This window comes from Symphalangus syndactylus, chromosome 5 (genome assembly GCF_028878055.3).
Source record: "Symphalangus syndactylus isolate Jambi chromosome 5, NHGRI_mSymSyn1-v2.1_pri, whole genome shotgun sequence".
In the NCBI taxonomy this organism is placed as follows: domain Eukaryota; kingdom Metazoa; phylum Chordata; class Mammalia; order Primates; family Hylobatidae; genus Symphalangus; species Symphalangus syndactylus.
In genome coordinates, this window is record NC_072427.2 from 18,307,313 (window position 1) to 18,328,853 (window position 21,541).

The window sequence follows — 21,541 nt, forward strand, 5'->3', positions numbered from 1 at the left end:
GAGGGCAGGGTGGCCAGAGGCATGCTCTGCTTGTTTTGTGGTGTGTATATGTTTGCCTTACTTCTTGTCTTTTTTGTATAAGTTTGTTCCTGGGGCTTGGTGCTTCTACTGTGTGTCTGGCAGGGCATTGTGTACAGTTGCAAGGGTTGTGCACGCTGCACCCCTCCCTGAACTTGTGCAATACAGTTTCCAGTCTGCAAACAGGCACTGGGTTGTCTGTGTCTGTGGGCAGAGCACATGAGTGCTTCAGCCATTCCATCCATCCAAAGAGCGGGAGGAATCCAGGGGGGCTTGATGGGTGGGGGAGGGGCAAGGGGGAGATGAAGCCGAGACAGCCCTGGGAGAGCAGGAGCCCACTTCCCCCTTAACAGGTGTCCCAGGACCCCTCCTTCCTCTAACTCGTAATGAGGCAATAATGCTATTTCTTATTCTTTATTTGCTGAGAATGTCTGTTATTTTCTTTCTTTCAGAATCCAATTTTCTTTTGACATTTCTGCCTAATGTAGCAAAGCATGACCTTTGTGAGAGGACATCGCTGGCAGCCTGCTGTCTGCCTCGGGTTCCTCAGGACTCCTGGCAGGCTCCCTGCCTGCTCCTCCCTCTGAGATGGGCAGGGCTGCCCATTTCACCTGGACTGCTTCTGTCTCCTGGCCTGCTAGTTCCCACCAGTTGCTTTTGTACCTTACCAGGGGCATGTTCTTCAGGGCTCAATGAGTCTGAGCTTTCTGGCTGCCAACTGCCCACTGGATGCAACTGCTCAGCTTCAGAACCATGGGTTTTGTTCAGGGAGGCACTGGAGAGGGGTAGGGAGCTAAAGGCAGGGGACGGGCATCTTCCTAAAGTGCAGCAGGGATTACCTCGTGGATTTGGAAGTTGGGGGCTTGTCCAGCTTTTGCTGCCGTGATGCTGTTGTGCATAGAGGAAACCAGGCAAAATAGAGCAAAACAGAAGATTTCTACCCGGATGAATCACACACTTAGATTTAATAAAACCTCATAAAGGCCAATGGCAATGGAGACTCAGAGTGGTACCAAATCCTGTTGTCCTGAACCCCAAGTTCGAACTCATGGTCTAATAGGGTATGGTCAGTGACTCAGTGGGAGTGTGTGTCTGGTCTCCGGCTCCACCCTTCTGAGCAGGAGCTGGGCTGCTGCATGGGGCTTTGCCCCAGGTGGTGTCCTCAGGTGGTCATCACAGCAGTTCTTCTTTTATCACACCTTTCTTTCTGATTGGTGGGGAAACAGTGGAAGTTTGTGGGAATAAGATGTATAGTCATTAGGGGTTTTGTGGAGCTGAACATGATGGATGGCTTAGGTGTATAGGCTTTTAGTGAGCATGTGCTTTCATACCAGAGCTCTCAGCCTTGCAGAGAGGAGGTTGGTGACAGTGTAGGGCCATGGGGACTATCCTAGAGGCTTAAAAACTCTGAACAGAGAGGGTACCGGGTATAGGGAAGACAGCAGAACAGTAAACTTGGGAGACATCTACCTATGTTTCTTTCCCTTCTCCTCCAGTCCCCTGCACCCCCAGCATGAGGCTGCCTCCCCTGCACAGTCATGGGCCATCTCAGGGACCCAGCCAGTTCAGGCCGGGGTAGAACCAAGCCACCTCACCAAAGAGGGCTGCGTCCAATGAGAAGGGGAAGCCATGTCCCTTTGGTTGTTCTTGTATTTTAGTGTCTGGTCCTGTTATGAACTGGGTAGACTTCCTCCCTATGTGATCTTACCCAGCCTCAACCTCTCCCACAAGCTCTAGACCCAGGAATCCAGCAGGCAATTTGACTTATCTCTTTAGATAGCTAACCGTGTTTCAAACTTCATATCTGCAAGGGGAAGGTATCTATCCCATTGCCTCCATGTGATCTTTTGGCAGGCTTTCTTGTTCTACTCAGTGATGTCACCATTTACCTGGCCACTCAGTTCTCTTTCTCTCCTCTCCAAAATCCAATCCAATAGAAATCCTGGCAGCTCCACCTCTAATACCCATCTTGAATCCATCCACTTGATTATCTCCACTCCCTTCTCTTGGTTGGAAGACTGTAGCAGCCTCCTAGCTGGCCTGCCAACTTCTAGTCTTGGCCTTCTATTTTTAAAAATGGTAATTAGACTAGGTCACTTCTCTGCTGAAAACCATCCAGTGCCTTCCCACCACTCTTTAATATCAAATCCAAACTCCTCCCCATGGCCACCAAGTGTGGCATGAATCCCTCTCTCACTTATCCCAAAGCACTCCTCACTACTTCCTGACTGGCTTCCTTCCTGGTCCCCTGGATCTCTCAGGCCTTGACACTTGCTACTTCCACTGCCTGCAATACTCCTCCCTTGGTAATTAGCTCTTTCTTCTTCTTGGCTCAGGCCCGATGCTACCTTCTCAGAAGGCACCTCTCTCTGAGCCCTCCCCACTCCTCTATCAGTTACTTACATCATGGCGTTGATACTCTTCCTTCTGCTTATTCATCTGTAACTTGAATATAAGATTCCAGAGGGAACTTCCCTTCCCCCTCAATGGTCAACTCCCTCATTCCTCAGTGTAGCCTCAATAAATATTTGTTGTAGAAGTCATCCAAATATAGGTGCGTGTGTAAGCATATGTGTGTGTATAAACAAGAGTCTGTGTTTGCCTTTAGTACCTACATGTTTAATAGACACAAGTATACACACATCGTGTTTGTGTGGATAGATATTTACCTAAATGGAATCAGCACTGCCATTTATTCCCATCAGTAGATGAGTACATTGTTCCTGGGATGCCACTTCAATTCTAGCAGTGTCTAACTGCTGCTTTAAGGGCTGTTATCACATCAAAAGTTGTTTGTTGAGCCTGGCAAAGTAATAACCATGGGCGTGTTTCTTCTTTTATCCAGAAGACTAATGGCTGCTCCTTTCCCCTGTACATCCTAATGAGAACAATTAAATAGCCATTAGGAGGAGAACAGACGTGTGAACAAAAGGCTGATGTCTTGATCATTGGTGGGCATGTTTGTCGGGAGAGACACTGGCTAAAAGGAATTGTAGGTGACCTGCAGAGTTTTTCGACCTGTGTGCATGTTAAGAATGCCAGTGGGCTTATCTACTCTGAGAACTCCCTGTCCTCTTAGAGAAGGATGACTTCGTAAAGGCTCTGTAAACTTTTATTGTGGGGAGGGGATATGGGAGAACGACCATGAGAATTTCATGGTTTCTTTGATTTGTAAAATCTTGCCCTTTAAAAGGCCTCAAAAGCCTATCCAAACCTGATCTATGCCCTCAACTATTAGCAGATGTATCGCTAGCCTAACAGCATGAAGAAGAAGAAGAAGAAGGAAAACAAAGCCAGGCTCCAGTGAAATGATTAAGCTTACTACATAGAGCATTATTTGTGCCAGACTTGTTTTAAAATTTCCCTTTATTTGTCAATCTTGCAGAAACCTGTCAAGTAACCGGCTCACCACACTCTCGTGGCAGCTCTTCCAGACGCTGAGTCTTCGGGAATTGTAAGTTTGGTTTTGAAGACTGTCCAGGTACTGAAGTGCTGATAATGGGTGGATGGGGAGAAGTGTCAAGCAATGGAACTACCTGAAGGCTGAGCATACCTCTACTCAAAGAGCCTACTTGGGTTGGTTGACATAGAGTGTACCATGTTCAGTGAGAGCAATTAACCCTGTTGCTTGACTTCTGATGCTGTTTCTGGGCACAATCTGTTTCAGAAGACAGGAGTCTCTTCTTTTATTATGAGTTAGTTTTGTGATCTTTAGTAATTAGTTATAATAGTATAAATATTTATAATAAAGAATTTATAATAAATAACATTCATAATATATAACTTTATAGACTATTAGGCATGCTTTCATTTATATAACTTTAGATTTATCATCGTAAGAGTCATAAGAGGTAGATATTACTATTCTCTGCATTTTATGGGTGAGGATTGTGAGCCCTAGACAGACATGTGAGACTCAACTAAGACCACATTTCTAGGGCCTAGCCAAGCTGGGACTTGAACCCACACCTTCTGACTTCAAGTTACATGTCTTTTCACCACTCATAATCTTCTTCAGCTTATTTGACTTGAGTGCTGGCATGCCAAGGGGTTTTGGGGAGGCCATATATTTTTTCAATCTGCATGTGGACTGGTTAGCTTTGCTGTGGTCCAAGGCTGATCAGGGCACCCCTATCTCAGCCAGCCATTCTGCACAAACAAACGAAGGCCGGTGAGTGAACATTCGTGACCACTGCTGGAAAAAATAACTCGTGTTGATGAGTGATTCATCGGGGTCATCTCTATGCATGAAGGACATCATATTATGTTGAGGGTATAAATCAAGGAATAAATTGAAAAGGATTTGAGGCATGGATCAAGTTAGGGAGTCAGAGTTCCAGAGACACCGCTCATGTGTTCCCTCTTACTTGGTGACGCAGATCCAAATTCACTGAATGCTGAGTGCTTTGCTCTCTTTACCAAGAGGCAATGACCTTGGACCTCTGCCTATGCTCTTGGCCTTTCAACTTATTTTCCCTTCACCTAGCAAGACCTGACTTCACGGATGCATCAAAACCTTACCTTTTCAGACCCAGCTCTTGATGCTTTACATCAAGCATCCCAATAGCCTATCACCCCGTGATGACCTTGTGTACTGTAGGTGGAAAAGATAAATTAACATGACTACTACGATTTACTACTAACACTGATTTCTGAGTTCTTCCTCTGTGCCAGGCATTGTGCCAAGCAATCTATTAAGTTGTATACTTAATTTAATTTAATCCTTATGGCAATTCCGTAAGGTAGGAATTATTACTATCAGTTCACTTTGGAGGACACTGAGATGCTTAGCAAGGTTAAGTATCCTGTTTAAGGTCACTCACTGAATAGTGGCAGTGTATGGACCCAAAGCCTTGACCACCGTGCTCAGTTATCTCCCAATGTTTTCAGTCTGTTTGCAACACAAGGATCTATTCTACCACAATTTTAAAAAAACACATGACTGTGGTCTTTCTTAAGTTACCCTAGAACTGACCGAGGGCCTTGGGGGATCTCTTTCTTGGGTGTCTTGCATGTAATTATTCTGGAACCTGTAGTCCCTTCATCTCAGGAGGCCAGGGATGGTATCTCTCCAGGGGACATAGGGGGTCTGCTGTTGGCTGAATTATTGAGAAAATGTTCAGTGCTCTTTCTAAAAAATTATTGGATGTGAAATCAATGGTGTGCTGCTGCCCTGGTGACCTGTTTCGTGGAGTTTTAGAAACAGTTGTTCTGTGGATATATATTTAAAGAAAATGTCAGATTTCTCCCAGAGGATCATGGGATTCTGCATTCATCTTTGCCTGGGATCAATACACCAGTGAGCTAGATGTGACTTATGGAGGAATGAAGACATTCCCTCCAGTGCGAGTCAGTGTGTGAGTGCCACCATGTCCATGGTGTGTTTTATTTCTGTCATATTGTTAACTAAGAAAAAATCATATTGGAGAATAAAGAAGCCCCCCTCTGAGGAGCAATCACCCTGGTAGGGGTCTATTTTTTGAAGAAGAATTGAATCTTGAGAGAGGAAAATTCATCTTTTGGCTGGAGGGGCCGCGTGTTGGCTCTTAGCTGTGGCTATGATTAAAATCCAAACAATCCCAATTCCTGGCAAATGGAAGAGGGGGTAGTATTTTCTTGTCTGACTTCCTGATTAGTCCACATGGCGCCATCTGCCATGAGCCATCTAGACTGCCAGGGTCTGCTCGATGGAGCCTGTGGGCTGGGGCGTGGGGATGGGTTGTGTGTTTCCAGGAAGAAAGAATTTTGGCCTTGGAGGAGAAAGGGCTCAGTGTGTTGTGGAGCCAGGAAAGCCACAGGCCAGAAGTGTGAGGTTTAAGTGACCCTCTGCAGGGACAGAAGGGGCAGAGGGTGTGCAGCAATTCCTTAGCATGTTTCTTTCCGTCACTAAGGACCTCTGCTGTACCCCAAGCAGCCCCTCGCCCAGTAGAGGATCCTTGCTGTAAGAATGGAAGGGCTGAGTGTCCACGACTTTTCCAGTAGGGAAGAAGGAGAAAGAGGAGGCACATCTTGAGCATCTAATGTGTATGAGGTTCTGTCTTATCCTTGGAACAATCCCACAGGGACATAGCAGTATGACCAGTGTTACAAATGAGGGATTTGAGGCTCGGCTAAGTTTAACAGCTAGTTCAAGATCACATGGCTAGTAAGTGGTACATCTGGGAATGAGTGTTATGATTTTTAATATTATCACTACCCCAATCTGCTGTTTCCAAAGACCATGCTGTTTCTCTTATCTGACTCAAGCGACACACCCTACATGCTCGGCCTCTCCTTCCAGAAGCCCCTCTCAAGATGGTGGGTCCCTTGAGTGGAATCAAAGGAAAAAAAAAACAAGTTACCATCTCAGAGTTCCTGCAGTGTACCAAGACCCTTCCTCTACTTTCTCTCATTTATTTTTGTGGGATGAGGGGGATGGTCTTGGCCAAGCCCCTGACTCACAGCTTCCCCTCTGTCCAGGGGGGTGTACCTCTTATTGAGTGAATCTGAAGCATCTTCGCATCTTCCATGACTTGCGTTGGAGTAACCAGCACAGTTTCAATGGCACAGGTTGAAAAAATTTGACGTGGCATTGTGCAGTGCTCTCAGAAGTTTCTGGTTATGGCAAGATGATTTTTTTTTTCCTTGCGGAGAAGATTAGAGCTGTCTGTCCAAAAATCAGAGCAAGAATCAGAGAGATTGTCTTAGAGATAAAGAATGAATTAGGAAGAAAAGAAGCTTAGATTCTGAATCTCAAGATACAATTTAGGCAATGGCAAGAGGTCTCAGAGGATGTAGACCCACAGCACAGAAACACTCCAGCAGTGCCCTAAGGACCCTTAATGTATCTTGAACAGGCTTCTCTGAATACCCTGCATGCACGGAGCAGACATGATTAAAATAGATTGGAGTATTTCATTTTGTTTTAAAGGAAAGTGATAATTACCTCTAGTATCATTTGAAGATATAATCAACTTGGTAAAATATTAACTCAGTAGCCGGGATGGGTTTGGGCTGGTCCTGGTGCATTTCTCTTCCCAGTCTTGGCCGTGACGACTTTCCACGGTTCTTGGAGACGTCACTAAACAATAATGTTACGAATAGTATTACTATAGTGATCATTTCTGGCCTCTTAATAGCTTCTTTTTGTTCCCAAATCATGCTAACATATATTATCATGAATCTTCCTAATAAATTTGTGAAGAAGGAAGGTCGAGCACAATGATCCCCATTTTACTGGTGTTAAAAGAGAACCTTAGAGAGTTGAGTTATTTGCTGTATTCGTTTCCTAGGCTGCGTTAACAAATTACCACACACTTGCTGGCTTAAAACAATAGAACATTATTTTTTCACCATTCTGGAGGCCAGAAGTTTGAAATAAGGGAGTTGGCAGGGTCACACTCCCTTCAAAGGCTCTGCAGGAGAACCTGTCCTTGCCTCTTCCAGCTTCTGGTGGCTCCTGGTGTTTCTTGGCTTGCGGCAGCATCACTTCAGCCTCTGACTCCATCTCACGTGCCTGCCATCCCTGTCTCTTTGTCTTTAATCTCCATCTTCTTTCTTTTTCTATTTCATTTTATATTTTTGAGACAGTCTCGCTCTGTAGCCCAGGCTGGAGTGCAGAGGCATGATCTTGGCTCACTGTAACCTCCGCCTCCCAGGTCCAAGTTATTCTTCTGCCTCAGCCTCCCAAGTAGCTGGGATTACAGGCGTGCACCACCACTCCCAGTTAATTTTTTTTTGTGTGTGTATTTTTAGTAGAGATGGGGTTTTACCATGCTAGCTAAGCTGGTCTCAAACTCCTGGCCTCAAGTGATCTGCCCGCCTTGGCCCCCCAAAATGTTGAGATTACAGATGTGAGCCACTGTGCCCAGTATTTATTTCTTTTTTAAGGGTACCAGTCATTGGATTTAAGGCCCACCTGAAATCGAGAGTGATCATATCCCTTGATCCTTAACTTGATTACATCTGCCAAGACTCTATTTCCAAATTAGGTCACATTCACGGATACTAGGGGTTGGACTTGGATATATCTTTTGGGAGGACTCAACTAAACCCAGTGTATTCACTCGAAATGATACAGCTGGCTCAACTCAGATCTTTGGTTTGTGTGCTTTTCCTACCATCTGACTGTTGTTATCTCAAGGAGGCCTGTGCTGATGGCTCCATCCTTTGGGGATCCTTTACTGGGTGACAGCAGGGCTGTCCTGGCTGATCTGGGTCCCCTCCTCATTTTCCACTGCCTGGCCCCAGGACTGTCACTGGAAGTGGTGTTGCTGTGCAGGGAAGAAGAAAACCACTAGAGTGATGACCGGAGGGAATCAGTGTTTTCTAAATATCCAGTGGTGGCCTTGGCTGTGCTGCAAAGTGCCTGTCCTTACAAGCTCAGATGGGGCTGAGTTAATCTGTGGGGAGCCCTCAGGGCCCTGCAATTAGGCCCCAGGCCATCTTGGGGCAAGGGCTGGGTGTTGGTAAGCTTTGCCTTGCAGCAGCTGCTGCTGTATTATTCATGGGACTGCCTGCATTATTCATGAAGCATGGAAAGCCATGCTTTAGGTTCCACAGGACTGCCCCCAAAGCCCTGGCTAAAGGCTCCCCTGCTTGAGATCTGGTTCAGTGGGAGGAGGGACACAGGATGGACAGCATCATTTAGATTTAGGATGGGCCGGTCTTTGCTTCTTGCCCACCTCACCATTTGAATCCTCTCTTGTCCAGATATAAAGACGATTGTGCATTTGCTCAGTGGGCTGTCTAGGGTGTCATTGTTTTAAGACTCAAAATGTTTTCTGCTGTGTGTGTGTCTTGTTCTCTTGGAGGAAAGTCCAGAAGGATGGGGGGAGAACCCCACAGTTCTTTTGCAGTTTCCTATAAACTCAATTGGAACAAAGGACCAGGTTTCAAGGTGCATCCCAGCTGCTGGATCAGGCCCTGTAAGCAGGACCCTGGGGGGAAAGGATGGAAGGAAGCAGAAAATTTGTACAAAGCCTTTGCCTGGCAGCATCCTTGGCACATCCCAAACATCTCACCTAATTCTCCGGCCAGCCTCAGGACTTTCTGATGCTGTCTGCCTTTGTGGGGCCATGAGATGCTGGGATTTGCAGCAGTGCAGGGACCAGACAGGAGGCAGCACAGCCTCAAGTGCTGTGTGGCTTGTGGCAATGCAGCCAAGCCCCTCGCCTGTCTAGTCTTTTCCACCCAGGTGGATAATTTGTATTTTTACACCTACTTAATAATGAATGACTGCATCTTGTCAAGTGAGCAGCTGGGAAACACCAGGCTGACCTGGTTCAGTTCACATATATTCAAGCATCTGGACCTTCCTTGTCATTCTAGCAGGGCGACCAGGCCTCTCCTTGCAGCCCCTGTAGGGTGAGCCCACACCGCTCCACCTCCTCTGGCTTGTCTTTCCTGCATACACTGGGCAGCTCATCTGGCCTTCTGCTCTCCTTGTCATGAGGGTTAAGTGAAGTAATGCGTGGAAGGCATTTAGTCTAGTGTTGGCACTATGGCAAGTGCGATGCTAATATTATGATCCTATAATGTCTATTACGTTCCTCTCAATTTTTCCTGTCTACCTTTTCTCTTTTCTCTGTCTCATGTCCAGCTACACAGGCATCTTGACATAACCCCAAGGCAACACCTCCAAGGCTTCTTGACTTCATCCTTCCCTTTCCCCTTCTAGGACCTTGGTCTCTCCCTCCCCAGCCTCACCCCCATCCCAACCTCATTCCTAATGTGTCCTCTCTTCCTTTCCGCTGGTTCTTTATCTTCTGTTTTCAACCAAAGACAGTTCTCCCTGCCGTTGATTTCCTGTCTCTTGGAGCTTAAAATCTTGGGGTCATCTTTTGCTTTTCCTCTTCTTTTATCCCCTGCAAAGCACCACGTACCATTTTGCCTTCCTTGTGATGCTGACTGGATCTTCTCTTCCCTCTCTGCAGTTTTTCCCACTCCACTCTAGGCCCATATTAACTAGGCAGCAGTTCTCAATCGGTGGTCCAGGGTGTCCTGGGGGGCCCTAAGACCTTTTCAGGAGACCATGAAATAGAATCTGTTTTCATAGTAACACTGAGCCATTATTTGCCTTTTTCACTCTCATCCTCTCATGAGCGTACCGTGTTTTCCAGAGGCCACAGGACGTGATAACATCATTGCTCTGATGATGCATGGAGTTGGTGCTAATGTATTCTGGAGTTTTACATCTTTCTCAGTGTTAATTTCTAATTGGTAAATACTGATAGATATGACTCACATAAACAACAGCTCTTTGAGGCCCTCAGTAATTTTTTTTGAGAGTAAATGGAGTTTTGAAACCAAAAGTTTGAGAATTGACCTGGACCCTGCCAGTCTATATGGTGCCTATGTGTGAGTTAGAAAAGATGCCCCATCTGGGTGCATGTAGCCGCGTACCAGGGTTACAGCTGGGTCTGGCCAAGAGTGTGCAGAGTGGATTTTATCCTCTGTTTATCCCTTTGGTTGAGTACTTTGAGAAATGCTCAAACTACACAACTGTACGTGTTGACCCTGTGTTTATAAGCAATCCTAATCAGCTTCTCAATCTCTAGTTTTCCTCCTCTCCAGCTTATCCTGTATACTATTGTTGGATTTCTCTTTTTACAGACTTCTTTGTCCACGTTGTTCTCCAGTTCTAGAGGCCTCAATGGTTTTCCCTGCCTCCTGGATGAATTCCAAATTTCCTGATGTGGCAGTAAAAGTCCTCTACTATCTGGCTTCCACTCGCCCTTCCAGCTTTGTTTCCCAGCACTCCTTAACACATTCTCTGTCCTGCTAAGCCTTTCTTTTCTGTTTTCACACCTCACCTACAACTTCCCTTTGCCTTTGTTACTTCCTTCTACTTACCCCCACCCCCCATGCCACCCCCCGACCCCAACATGGTCTTTGCCTACATAAGCTCTTGAAGTCAGGGCTCCTAGCTTGCTCCTCTCAGCTTCTCCCATGCACCCAGCAATGCCTTGCACATGACAGATGGGGTGGAGAGTGCATGAGTTTTGAAGTCCAGCACACTGAGGTTTGAAAGTGTGCTGTCTTGCACACCAGCCAAAGGACCTTGCACATGTGACTTAACCCCTCTAAACATCAGAGAGGGCCCCTCCCTCCTTGCAGTTCTGGCCATCTCCCAGGGTTGTTGTAAGAAGCAAATGCTCAGTAAGGGTTAGTTCCTTTCCCTTCACCTTTCTGACAGAGTACCACGTGCAGAGAGTACTTTTAGGCTAAGAGGATGATACCACGTAGGGGTATTTGCACATTCTGCCTCCGGTATCCTAGTAACTAGAAAGCACTGATTCCTTTCCCCAGGGGCCTCACGTTTTCCTGAAAGCTGATTAATTTTGATGCATACTTAACTATTTTGGAGTTTTCCAGTTGTCAAAAATATCCTAGGTCTTAGTGCGGTGTGCCCAAGTGCCCCTCCCTCTGGGCTCCAACAGATTCATCTCCCTGATGGTCCAGAAAGAGAATCATGTTTCCTCTAATGATCCAGGCATTCAGATTTATCTGGTGCTCTTTACTCTGAGTTTTGGATTGATTAATGCTGTTCATCATCTCCTTAATAATCCCACTGAGAGGGGAGGTGACTTGCTTCAAGTCATAAGGAAAATCAGTAGAGAAGGAGGTCCTTGAAGGTGACTCTTCCCCTATCAAACATTCTTCTTCACCAGGCTGAGTGCTCCTGGAGGACAGGGACTGTCTTCTTCATCTGTATTCCAGCAGCACTCAGCCCATGGCCAATTATGGAGCAGGTGCTTATTAAGAATTTATTGAATTTATGAAAGAATAAGGCTGGTCCCAGGATGGGCTTTGAGCATATCTTGGAAATAGATAACCACCTACTCCCCCAGGGAGAGTCAGTCAGTCTCATTCTCTCTTTTTCTCTCTGTCGTTTAACAAGAATTTATATGCCAGGCTCAGTTCTAGGTTAGGGAATGAACAAAACAGGCAATGTTGCTGACCCCAATGGAGCTTAATTTTTATTCAGGGAGACAGATAAACAAACTAATTAAAAATAAATATTTAAAGTGATGCCAGTAGTGATAAATTCTAGAAAGACAAATATAGCACGGCAAGGGACTGGGCAGTGTTAGACTGAGAGAGCCAGCCTTGTAGAGATGTTGGGTAAGAGGTTGGCAGGCAGTGGAAACAGCAAGTGCAAAGGTCCTGGGGTAGGAACAAACCAGTCAACAGGTGACCTTGCAGACACCAAGGTCAGTGTGGCTGAAGAGGAGGAGGGAGTGAGGGAAGATGAGGTCAGAGAGACGATGGAGAATGGTGCAGATTATTTAGGGCTTTGACTTTGATTTTCGATGAGATGGAAGGCCATTGGAGGGTTTTGAGAAGAGGAGTATCTCGAGCTGATGTCTCTTTTTTTTTTTTTTCTTGAGACAGAGTCTTGCTCTGTCATCCAGGCTGGAGCGCAGTGGTGCAATCTCGGCTCACTGCAAGCTCTGCCTCCTGGGTTCACGCCATTCTCCCGCCTCAGCCTCCTGAGTAGCTGGGACTACAGGTGCCCACCACCACGACAGGCTAATTTTTTGTTTTTGTATTTTTAGTAGAGACAGGGTTTCACAGCATTAATCAGGATGGTCTTGATCTCCTGACCTCGTGATCTGCCCGCCTCGGCCTCCCGAAGTTCTGGGATTACAGGTGTGAGCCACTGTGCCCGGCCGCTGATATCTCTTTAAAAGGATCTCTTAGACAGTTGCATTAAGTGAGGTGGATTTCTTTATTTTTTATTTTTGAGACGGAATCTCGCTCTGTTGCCAGGCTGGAGTGCAGTGGTGCGATCTCAGTTCACCGCAACCTCCATCTCCTGGGTGCAAGCGATCCTCCTGCCTCAGCCTCCCGAGTAGCTGGGACTACAGGTGTGCGCCACCATGCACGGCTAATTTTTGTATTTTTAGTAGAGACAGGGTTTCACCATGTTGGTCAGGATGGTCTCAATCTCTTGACCTTGTGATCCGCCTGTCTTGGCCTCCCAAAGTGCTGGGATTACAGGCATAAGCCACCGCGCCTGGCTGGATTTCTTTTTTTAAAAAAATGAGTTTATTGTTTTAAAACTACAATTTATGGACTTACAAGGACTTTTCCACTTCTTTTGTAACCTCGTTAAATCCCTCCTCCCCTTAATCCCTGAACAGGTCGGGTCCCCCTTGTCCTCATAGCCGTGGGAGGGTCCTGGGCCATCTTCGGTTCAGAGGTTCCCTTCCCCTCTCTCTTTGCCCACAGGCAGTTGGAGCAGAACTTTTTCAACTGCAGCTGTGACATCCGCTGGATGCAGCTCTGGCAGGAGCAGGGGGAGGCCAAGCTCAACAGCCAGAACCTCTACTGCATCAATGCTGATGGCTCCCAGCTTCCTCTCTTCCGCATGAACATCAGTCAGTGTGGTGAGTGAGTGGCCGCCTGGCCCAGCTGGCTCCAGGGAGGCATCCCTCAGACACCAGAGATGGTGCTGGACATTACCTTGGGATGCCAGAGCCTTCCTTTCGAAATGCCCTCCCAGCCTTGAACTCTGCAGTTGTGTGCAGACCTCCTGACTCATCATTCCCCTTCTTGGTCATTCCTGTCCCTTTGTGCACGAGCCATAGGAAGACTGGTTTCAGGAATTCAGACAGGAGTTAAATGTGCTCCTTCTCATCACACCAGATTCCCTTTCTCCCTGTGAGTTACCTGTCAACCAAACCTGAAGGAGTGTATCTCAAAGTATGGTCTCTGGACTCCCTATGGCAGCAGCTTCTAAGGAGTTTCTAGAAAAGCAGATTTCTGGGCCCAACCACAGACTTTGAGAATGTCTGGGGATGGGTCCCAGAAATCTGAATTTTAAGCAAGCTCCCCATTGGGAGACTGAAACGCTACTATTTAGATAGCCAGAGCCCAAAGTGTAATGATGCCATTGAGCTTAATTGCCAGAAATGCATTCCTTAAGCACTGCCCCCATCCCGCAACCTGCCGCTGCAATGTGGGAGACTGCAACTGCATGGGCTTCAATTCTGAGTTCTGATGTCTACTGGGGAGGTGATGTAAAGCGTCCTGGATTTGCGGGTCTTCCAAGAACTCAAGCAGGTGGTGTTAGAGTCATTACTGGGCAAGGCAAGAAGTGCCACCATCAGCCCCATGGACAGAGCTTCCTTTGGGTAGTAAGTGTTTGCCTGTCTTTTCACCCACTTTGTCTGGCTCCCAGACCTTCCTGAGATCAGCGTGAGCCACGTCAACCTGACCGTACGAGAGGGTGACAATGCTGTCATCACTTGCAATGGCTCTGGATCACCCCTTCCTGATGTGGACTGGATAGTCACTGGGCTGCAGTCCATCAACACTCACCAGGTAGGCATACTGGGCTTCAGCCCCATCAGGAGGCTAGGGAGTGATCACACTGTAGTCTTGAAGAAGAGGGAACATTTGCGGTCTTGTTACTATAGGAAAAAACACGTAGACTTGGGTTACATGCAGCTGCAATATTTTCTAGCCATTTTGCTCTATACATGCTACTCAACTTTTCTGTAACTTAGGTTTTGCTTCTGTAAAACGGGCATAGTACTGAACTACCATTCACCTCATAGGGTTAATAGGAGGATGGCCTGAACTGTTGCCTATGAGGAGCCTGGCATTTGGCCAGTGTGCTTTCACACAAAGATCTCCTTCGCCTTCTGCTCAGCTTTCCTTTTGATTCCTAAAGGTATTTGGGGATTAGGTAGCAGAGCCATCCTTGTAGAAGCTGTTTGATTGTTATCTTTTTATTGGGGTTTTCAGACCAATCTGAACTGGACCAATGTTCATGCCATCAACTTGACGCTGGTGAACGTGACGAGTGAGGACAATGGCTTCACCCTGACGTGCATTGCAGAGAATGTGGTGGGCATGAGCAATGCCAGTGTTGCCCTCACTGTCTACTGTAAGTGCATGCTATTGTGGGGGATGGCTGTGTGTGAGGGGGAACTGGCATAGGAGGCTGGAGAGGGGCCAAGGTGTTGCCAGGGCTGAGCTAGAGCAGTGAGCTGGTCTACCAGCAGGGACAGAAGGACTCTTGTAGGGCAGGACTGAGAAGTAAGTCCTTGGATTAAAAACCCCACAAAGAGCACCTTTGTCCCTCAGAAGATGGTGTGGCTCCAAGTCAACTACATCTTCAGGACATTTCTAAGTTGGCCTATTCTGCCTTTTATTAAACCCCAAAGAGGTCCCAAGAGGGAGCCCTCCAGCTAAGGTGGATCTAGGAAGCTTGGATGAAGACAGACATCTCTTCCCCTTTGCTGGGATTGTGGTGGGACTTCTGCTTCCCTCAGCCTTTTCAGAGTGGATGGGGAAGAACTGGGATTCCCATTTTAGTTGCTGGAAGGCTACTGCGGGAGGTGGTAGACTCTGTGTCCTGGATTTCAGCTGGCTTCTCCCTTGACAGATCCCCCACGCGTGGTGAGCCTGGAGGAGCCTGAGCTGCGCCTGGAGCACTGCATTGAGTTTGTGGTGCGTGGCAACCCCCCACCAACGCTGCACTGGCTGCACAATGGACAGCCTCTGCGGGAGTCCAAGATCATCCATGTGGAATACTACCAGGAGGGAGAGATTTCTGAGGGCTGCCTGCTCTTCAACAAGCCCACCCACTACAACAATGGCAACTATACCCTCATTGCCAAAAACCCACTGGGCACAGCCAACCAGACCATCAATGGCCACTTCCTCAAGGAGCCCTTTCCAGGTGAGGGCAGCGTAGCTGGCTCGGAGGTGTATGGATTCTTTCTACAAGCTTGGGAGGTGGAGCATGGTAGCTTGAGAGGAGAAGCAGCATCAGTACTCATACTGTTATCATGGGCAACAAAACACACACTAGAACATGTGCAACCACCAGCTGCATCTGGTGTAAACAAGGATAGAGTCTCTATTTTCCAATAGCAGTCATGGTAAAAACCAAGACTTCTTAGAAATAACAGTTGTGCATGTTAGGACATACTGTATGATAGTAGAGAAAGCAGAGACAGTAATGGTAGAGAATTCTGACCCAGCCCTTTACTTGTGGGGAGACTCTGGGCCTGATAGTTTGCTTTTCTAAGCATCAATTTCCTCTTCTATGAAATAGTCATGATTACACTGCTCCTGTGACTTTTAAATGAGGTATATAAAACACATTACAGGGTTTGACACATGATGATTGTTCCGTGATTTCCCATTGCAAAGGACTTGAGAGTGTGTCCAGTTTAACCCTCCATTTAACGGATGAATGACCTGATCCTCATTCTACTTGCTGATATGTGGTATGGTTTGACTTGGATCTAGGCCCCCAGGTCTGTGGCTTCATTCCTCTCTTGTTCCATGGTGAGCTACTGTGGGTCATACCTGATGCCCTCAGCTTATGATAGTGCTAATGTCAAGTGTACCAGGAAAAATTATTGAAATTACTGAAGAACTTTGCTTGATTTGATTTTGGGAGTTGATTCTGTCTTTCTCTGTCTGGGCTAAGATGCTTTAAATATCTTCCTGAAGTTGGAGGAGAAAAAAACACCAAAAGAGTTTAGTGAAAGTGATTGTAGCATCTTTTTGTGGGTTCCGCAATTGAAAAGTTTTGCCCATAAAGCCATGTGTCTTTGCTGAGCTTGGTGCTTCAATTTGGGAAGTGACTAGGAGATCTTTGGTCTTCAATCCCTAGGAATCAGGAGTTCTAATGGGATACAGTGTAAAAACTGATAAGACACATATACACATGCACATGCATGCTCACACATGTGCACAAAGGGAAGAGGCAGAAAGAGCTAGGAGTATGCAGCATCTGTTTTTATGAAGTCAACTTCACAGTCTACAAATTACCAGGGTGTGGCAGCTCCAGGAGGCTTTATTTATGTCAGTGCAAGGGAACTCGTACTAGAGGCCCTGAGAGTGAAGTCAGAGAAATGTGGCTGCATTAAGCTAAATTCTTGCCATTGAGGTCCCAGGGATGATGGAGCCGTCTTTTCTGAGACAGTTGAGAATGTGCAGATGTTTGGGGCCCTGGAAATCCCATGTGGTCTGAAACTTCCATCATCTCCAGTATGCTCAGTAAAAGCCTCCATGACACTTCCCCTCCTGGGTCACACTGGGCTCTCTTTCAGCAGGTAGATGAGTCCTGGCTTGCGCTGTGGAAGCAGAGGCTTTTGGAGCAGAGATATTTTGCTCTTATGGTCTACAAGGGCAGGCTAGGTCTTGTTGACATAAAAGACTGAAACTTTGCCCTGCCTGTGGCCTGATTAGAGAATAAATTATGTTTTTAAGGGGGAAAGTCTATATATTGCTGAGGGAAAGTCTCGATTGGTGAGGAAATGAAGCACCCTGAAGCAATGCTTCTGTTTCCAAAGAGAAGCTTCTGGGGCCCAGGGAGGGGGGAACCCTAGAATGCTCAGGAGGGAGGAGAAGACATTCTGGCTCCTTCTGCCAGGGGTATCCTGAGAGGTGTGGGGTAGCAGCAGCAGTTGGATGATGTGGTGGACACAGCTTCTCCATTCTCTCCTTTATCTCAGGAGAAAGCAATTCTTTGCATCCTCTCAGCACCCAGTGCTATCTCAGAGATACCTCCTCTGCCCCCACAAGATGCAGCAGCCCCTTCTGTTAGTCTCTGGAGACCCTTGTCACCATAGTCAGTTATCAGTGCTCCTCAGGCCAGTGGTTCTCAAAAGTGACCTTTGGTCCATGGACCAGCCCCATCTGCATCACCTGAGAATGTTGAAACTTAAGTTCTCAAGCGCCACTCACATTTAGTGAATCAGAGATTCCAGGGTGGGGTCTAGCAGCTATGTTTTAACAAGCCCCCAGCTGACTCCAGTACTCCCTCCTTTGCAATCTACTACCGTGGAATTGAGTGGGAATCTGGCCCCAGGAGGATGGAGGGAGGATAGAGTCACAGAGAAACTCAAAGAGAAAGCAGCTCACCTGAGGTCATTTCCTCAGACCCATCTCCATCCTGCTAGGGCCACCCTGTGGGAAGGTTTGCTTGTTTTATGAGTCTAGGTTAAAGGAATCAATGGGTGATGAAAAGGCAGTGACAGGGAAAAGATGGGCCAGTCATGCCAAGTAACAAGATGCTTAAACGCTCAGGAGAGTCAATTATCTGGGGGTGCAGGCAGAGATGAGTCATAACCCTCTAAACCGAACTCACCCTAGCTAAGCCTAGATGCAAAGCTGGTCTGTGATTCTTGCTCTTCTCTTTGATGTGAGAGTGTGGAGACATCATGATTATCACATGTGTTTCTCTTTTGTTTCCAGACAGCTAAGCATGGAGGCTAAGAGCAGGCACTCTGAAATCAGACAGACTTAGGTGCAGATCCCATCTGTGGCCCCTCCCAGATAGCCCTCCCATCTGGTGGCCTGGGCTCCTGGCATGGGGCTTAGTGCAAGGTCAGTACTAGATGAAGGACAATCACTTCTCTGTGCCTCTATTTCTGTATCCATGAAATGGGAATGATAATATCTCCCATCTAAGTTACCATGAGGCTTAAAGGAAGTTATGCCTGCCAAGTGCTTAGCAGTGCATCTGGACAGAGAAAAGGCTTACTAGCTGTGGGCCATTGTTAAGATTCTTAAGATGTAGAGCTGAGATGAATTCAAGAGTTCTAGAACCAGTAGTCATTCTCTGGTCAACCTAGTAAGTTCTAACAGATAATCTTAAGGTAGTCTAGGCTAGTGGTCATGGAACCACATTGCCAGGGCTCTAACTGTCACTGAATCACTTGTCAGCTCTATGATGTCAGGCAAATTGCTTCACCTTCCTGCTTTTACCTTAAAGGTTGTGGTGAAGATTAATTTACAGAAGGGGAATTCTTGAAGAGTTATGGTCTGGGACTGTAGGAGAAATGTGTATTCCCTTCATGGCACAGCCCCAGTTCATGTTCAGATTGTTCCTTGGTGTGCTGGACAAGCGCTCCTCCCAGCCTGCTGGTGCAGTCAGAGGTGAGGACCAGTCCTAGGTACCATCCTCTTCCAGGCTGAATGCCTGAACCCTCCCACAGGTTAGAGAGGAGTCAGGATGTCTCCTTCTTCCAAAGCTTATGTGCTTTCTGGATGTATAAATGCTTCCAGCCTCTGGCAAAGGCCTTAAACATTCATAGGCTGATTTGGAGATAACAGGGTTCACAGACTTGACCAAAACATTTGGCTAATGTGAGAATGTTCTCTAATAAATGGGAGCCTTATGAGACATATGCAAATCAATGTAAACTGCGAATTGATCTGGCACCTCTCTTCTCTCAGGCTCTGAAACCCAGGCTAGAGTTTCCACTTCCTCCATCCTCCCCCTGCCCCAGTCAGGCTTCTGGTCACCTGCTGTTGAGAAGAGGGTGTTGGCACGAAGGGTGTGCCCAGGAATGTGAAGATAGCTCTGTGGCTGTCCCCCAAAACAATACAGAATAGACAACAAACAAGCAACTGAACTGTGTGTACCATAAGTAAGACTTTCTTTGAAGGACTCCTTCACAGAAAGTATCCGATTCCCCACAGGTAGTTAGAGAATATTTGCTGGTTCATACTTAATAGAGCTAAGACTGTGAGGGCCTGCAATGAGTGAATGAATGGGTGAATGAATGAATGAATACACTTTTACTTTTCAGGGCATGGTGGGCTGAGGCAGGAGGCTGTGTAGTATTGATATAGTGCATTCCAAAGGGAACAGCAGCATCAGCGTCTCCTGAAAAATTGTTAGAAATGCAAAATCTTGATACCCACCCCAGGTCTACTGAATTAGAAACTCTAAGGTGAGGACTAGTAATCTGTGTTTCTTTTTAATTTTTAAAGATTTGTAACTTTTCATTTTGAAATAGTTTGGAATTCATATTTTAAAAAGTTACAAAATCATACAAGGCACTTCCTTCCACCCTTTGTCCAGCTTCCCCAGATGTTAACATCTTACCTAACCACGATGCAATGATCAAAACCAGGATGTTAACATTGGTCCATCACTATTATCTAGTGTACAGATGTGAATTACATTTCATCAGTTGTCCCATTGATGCTTTTTCCTTGTCTAGGATCCAATTCAGAATTACACACTGCACCGAGTTCCTGTGTCATCTCACTCTCTTTAAATCTGGGACAGTTCCCTAGTTTTTGTCTTTCATGATCTTGGAACTTCCAAGAATACTAGATTTTTTGTAGACTGTCTTTCCATTTGGAATTTTCTGATTTTTTTCTTAATGATTAATTTCTAGCTATGCATTTTTGGCAGGAACTCTGCAGAAGTGATGCTCTGCCCTCTCAGTGCATCGTTTCGGGGCGAGTGATGTCGATAGGTTTTGGTACTGGGGGTGTTGACTTTATTACTTGGTCAAGGTGGTGTCTGCCAGGTTTCTCTGCTGCAAACAGATGATTTTCCCCTTTGTAAGAAATCAGTATAATATTTTTAAACTACATAAATAGCTTGTTTCTCGTCCTTCTTTCACACTCTAATTTTAACATTCATTGATGATTCTTGCCTGAAACAATTATTACTGTAGTATTTGTGAAATGGTGATTTTTCTATTTTTATAATTCCTTCTACATTTAAAAATCAGAATTCTCTTGTAAGGAAGAGCATTTCATTCTTCCACCTTTTGTTTATTGAATTGTTTATTTGTATCAGTATGGACTCATGGATATTTATTTTGTTTTATGGCTGGTAATTCATGTATTCGTTTGCTAGGAATGCCACAGCAGTGAAATACCATAGATTGGGTGACTTAAACAACAGAAATTTATTTCCTCACCATTCTGGAGGCTGGAAGTCTGAGATAAAGGTGTTGGCAGGGATGGTTTCTCCTGAGGCCTGTCTCCTTGGCTTGTAGATGGCAGTCTTCTCTTTGTGTTGTCATGTGATTTTCCTTCTGTGCACGTGTGTTTACGTTCAAATTTCCTCTTACAAGGACATCAACCATATTTGATTAGGACTCACCCTAATGGCCTTATTTTAACTTTAATACATCTTTAAAGACCTTTTCTCCGGATAGTCACATTCTGAAGTACTAGGGGTTACAGTTTCTATATATGGATTTTGGGATGACATAGTCCTAATCCATAACAATCCAGGACTATCATCGTTTTGTTGCTTAAAGGATCCTACATTTGGCCATTGAGATCCCCTGTACATTGGCTCCTGTGCCCTGTCTCCAGGCCTCCATTAATCTTTGAGCACTTTCTTACTTTTTAGTATTACAAGCCATTCCAGGCACATGTTGTACTTTCCCTGTTCCAGCCCTGAAATCATCCATTTCTCCAAGGAATCCTCACTCCTTTTATTGGATGTTGGTAGCAATCACCATCTGGGTGCTTCTGTTGTGTGCTAAAGTTTGAGCATTTCTGGTAGAGTGGGCAAGAGCTTGGACTGAGATTTGAATTCAGTTCTAATTTCTTCTTAAATGAGTGACATCCAGTTAGTTACTTAATCTGTATAAGCCTGTTCCTTATCTGTTAAGTGGGGATAATGCTACCACCTCTTAGAATGGTAATAAGGATTGAGTGATGTGTTACATGAAGCATTTAGCATCGTCCCTGGCTCATAATCAATGTGCAATAAGGATTAGCTTTCATTATTAGGTGAGCTATTTCTAGAGAC

General features: G+C 46.0%; 1 protein-coding gene across 9 annotated transcripts in view; it reads left to right on the forward strand.

The window, feature by feature from the left end:
• The window catches only part of NTRK3 (neurotrophic receptor tyrosine kinase 3), a 561,369-nt gene that overhangs the window by 282,469 nt on the left and 257,359 nt on the right, over positions 1–21,541 (forward strand). For all 9 annotated transcript variants that reach the window (XM_055277323.2, XM_063640134.1, XM_055277325.2 and 6 more), the window contains 5 exons: positions 3,404–3,472; positions 13,234–13,391; positions 14,186–14,328; positions 14,755–14,896; positions 15,398–15,694. In XM_055277323.2, coding sequence (XP_055133298.2) covers positions 3,404–3,472; positions 13,234–13,391; positions 14,186–14,328; positions 14,755–14,896; positions 15,398–15,694 — 809 coding nt within the window. The remainder of the gene's footprint in view (positions 1–3,403; positions 3,473–13,233; positions 13,392–14,185; positions 14,329–14,754; positions 14,897–15,397; positions 15,695–21,541) is intronic.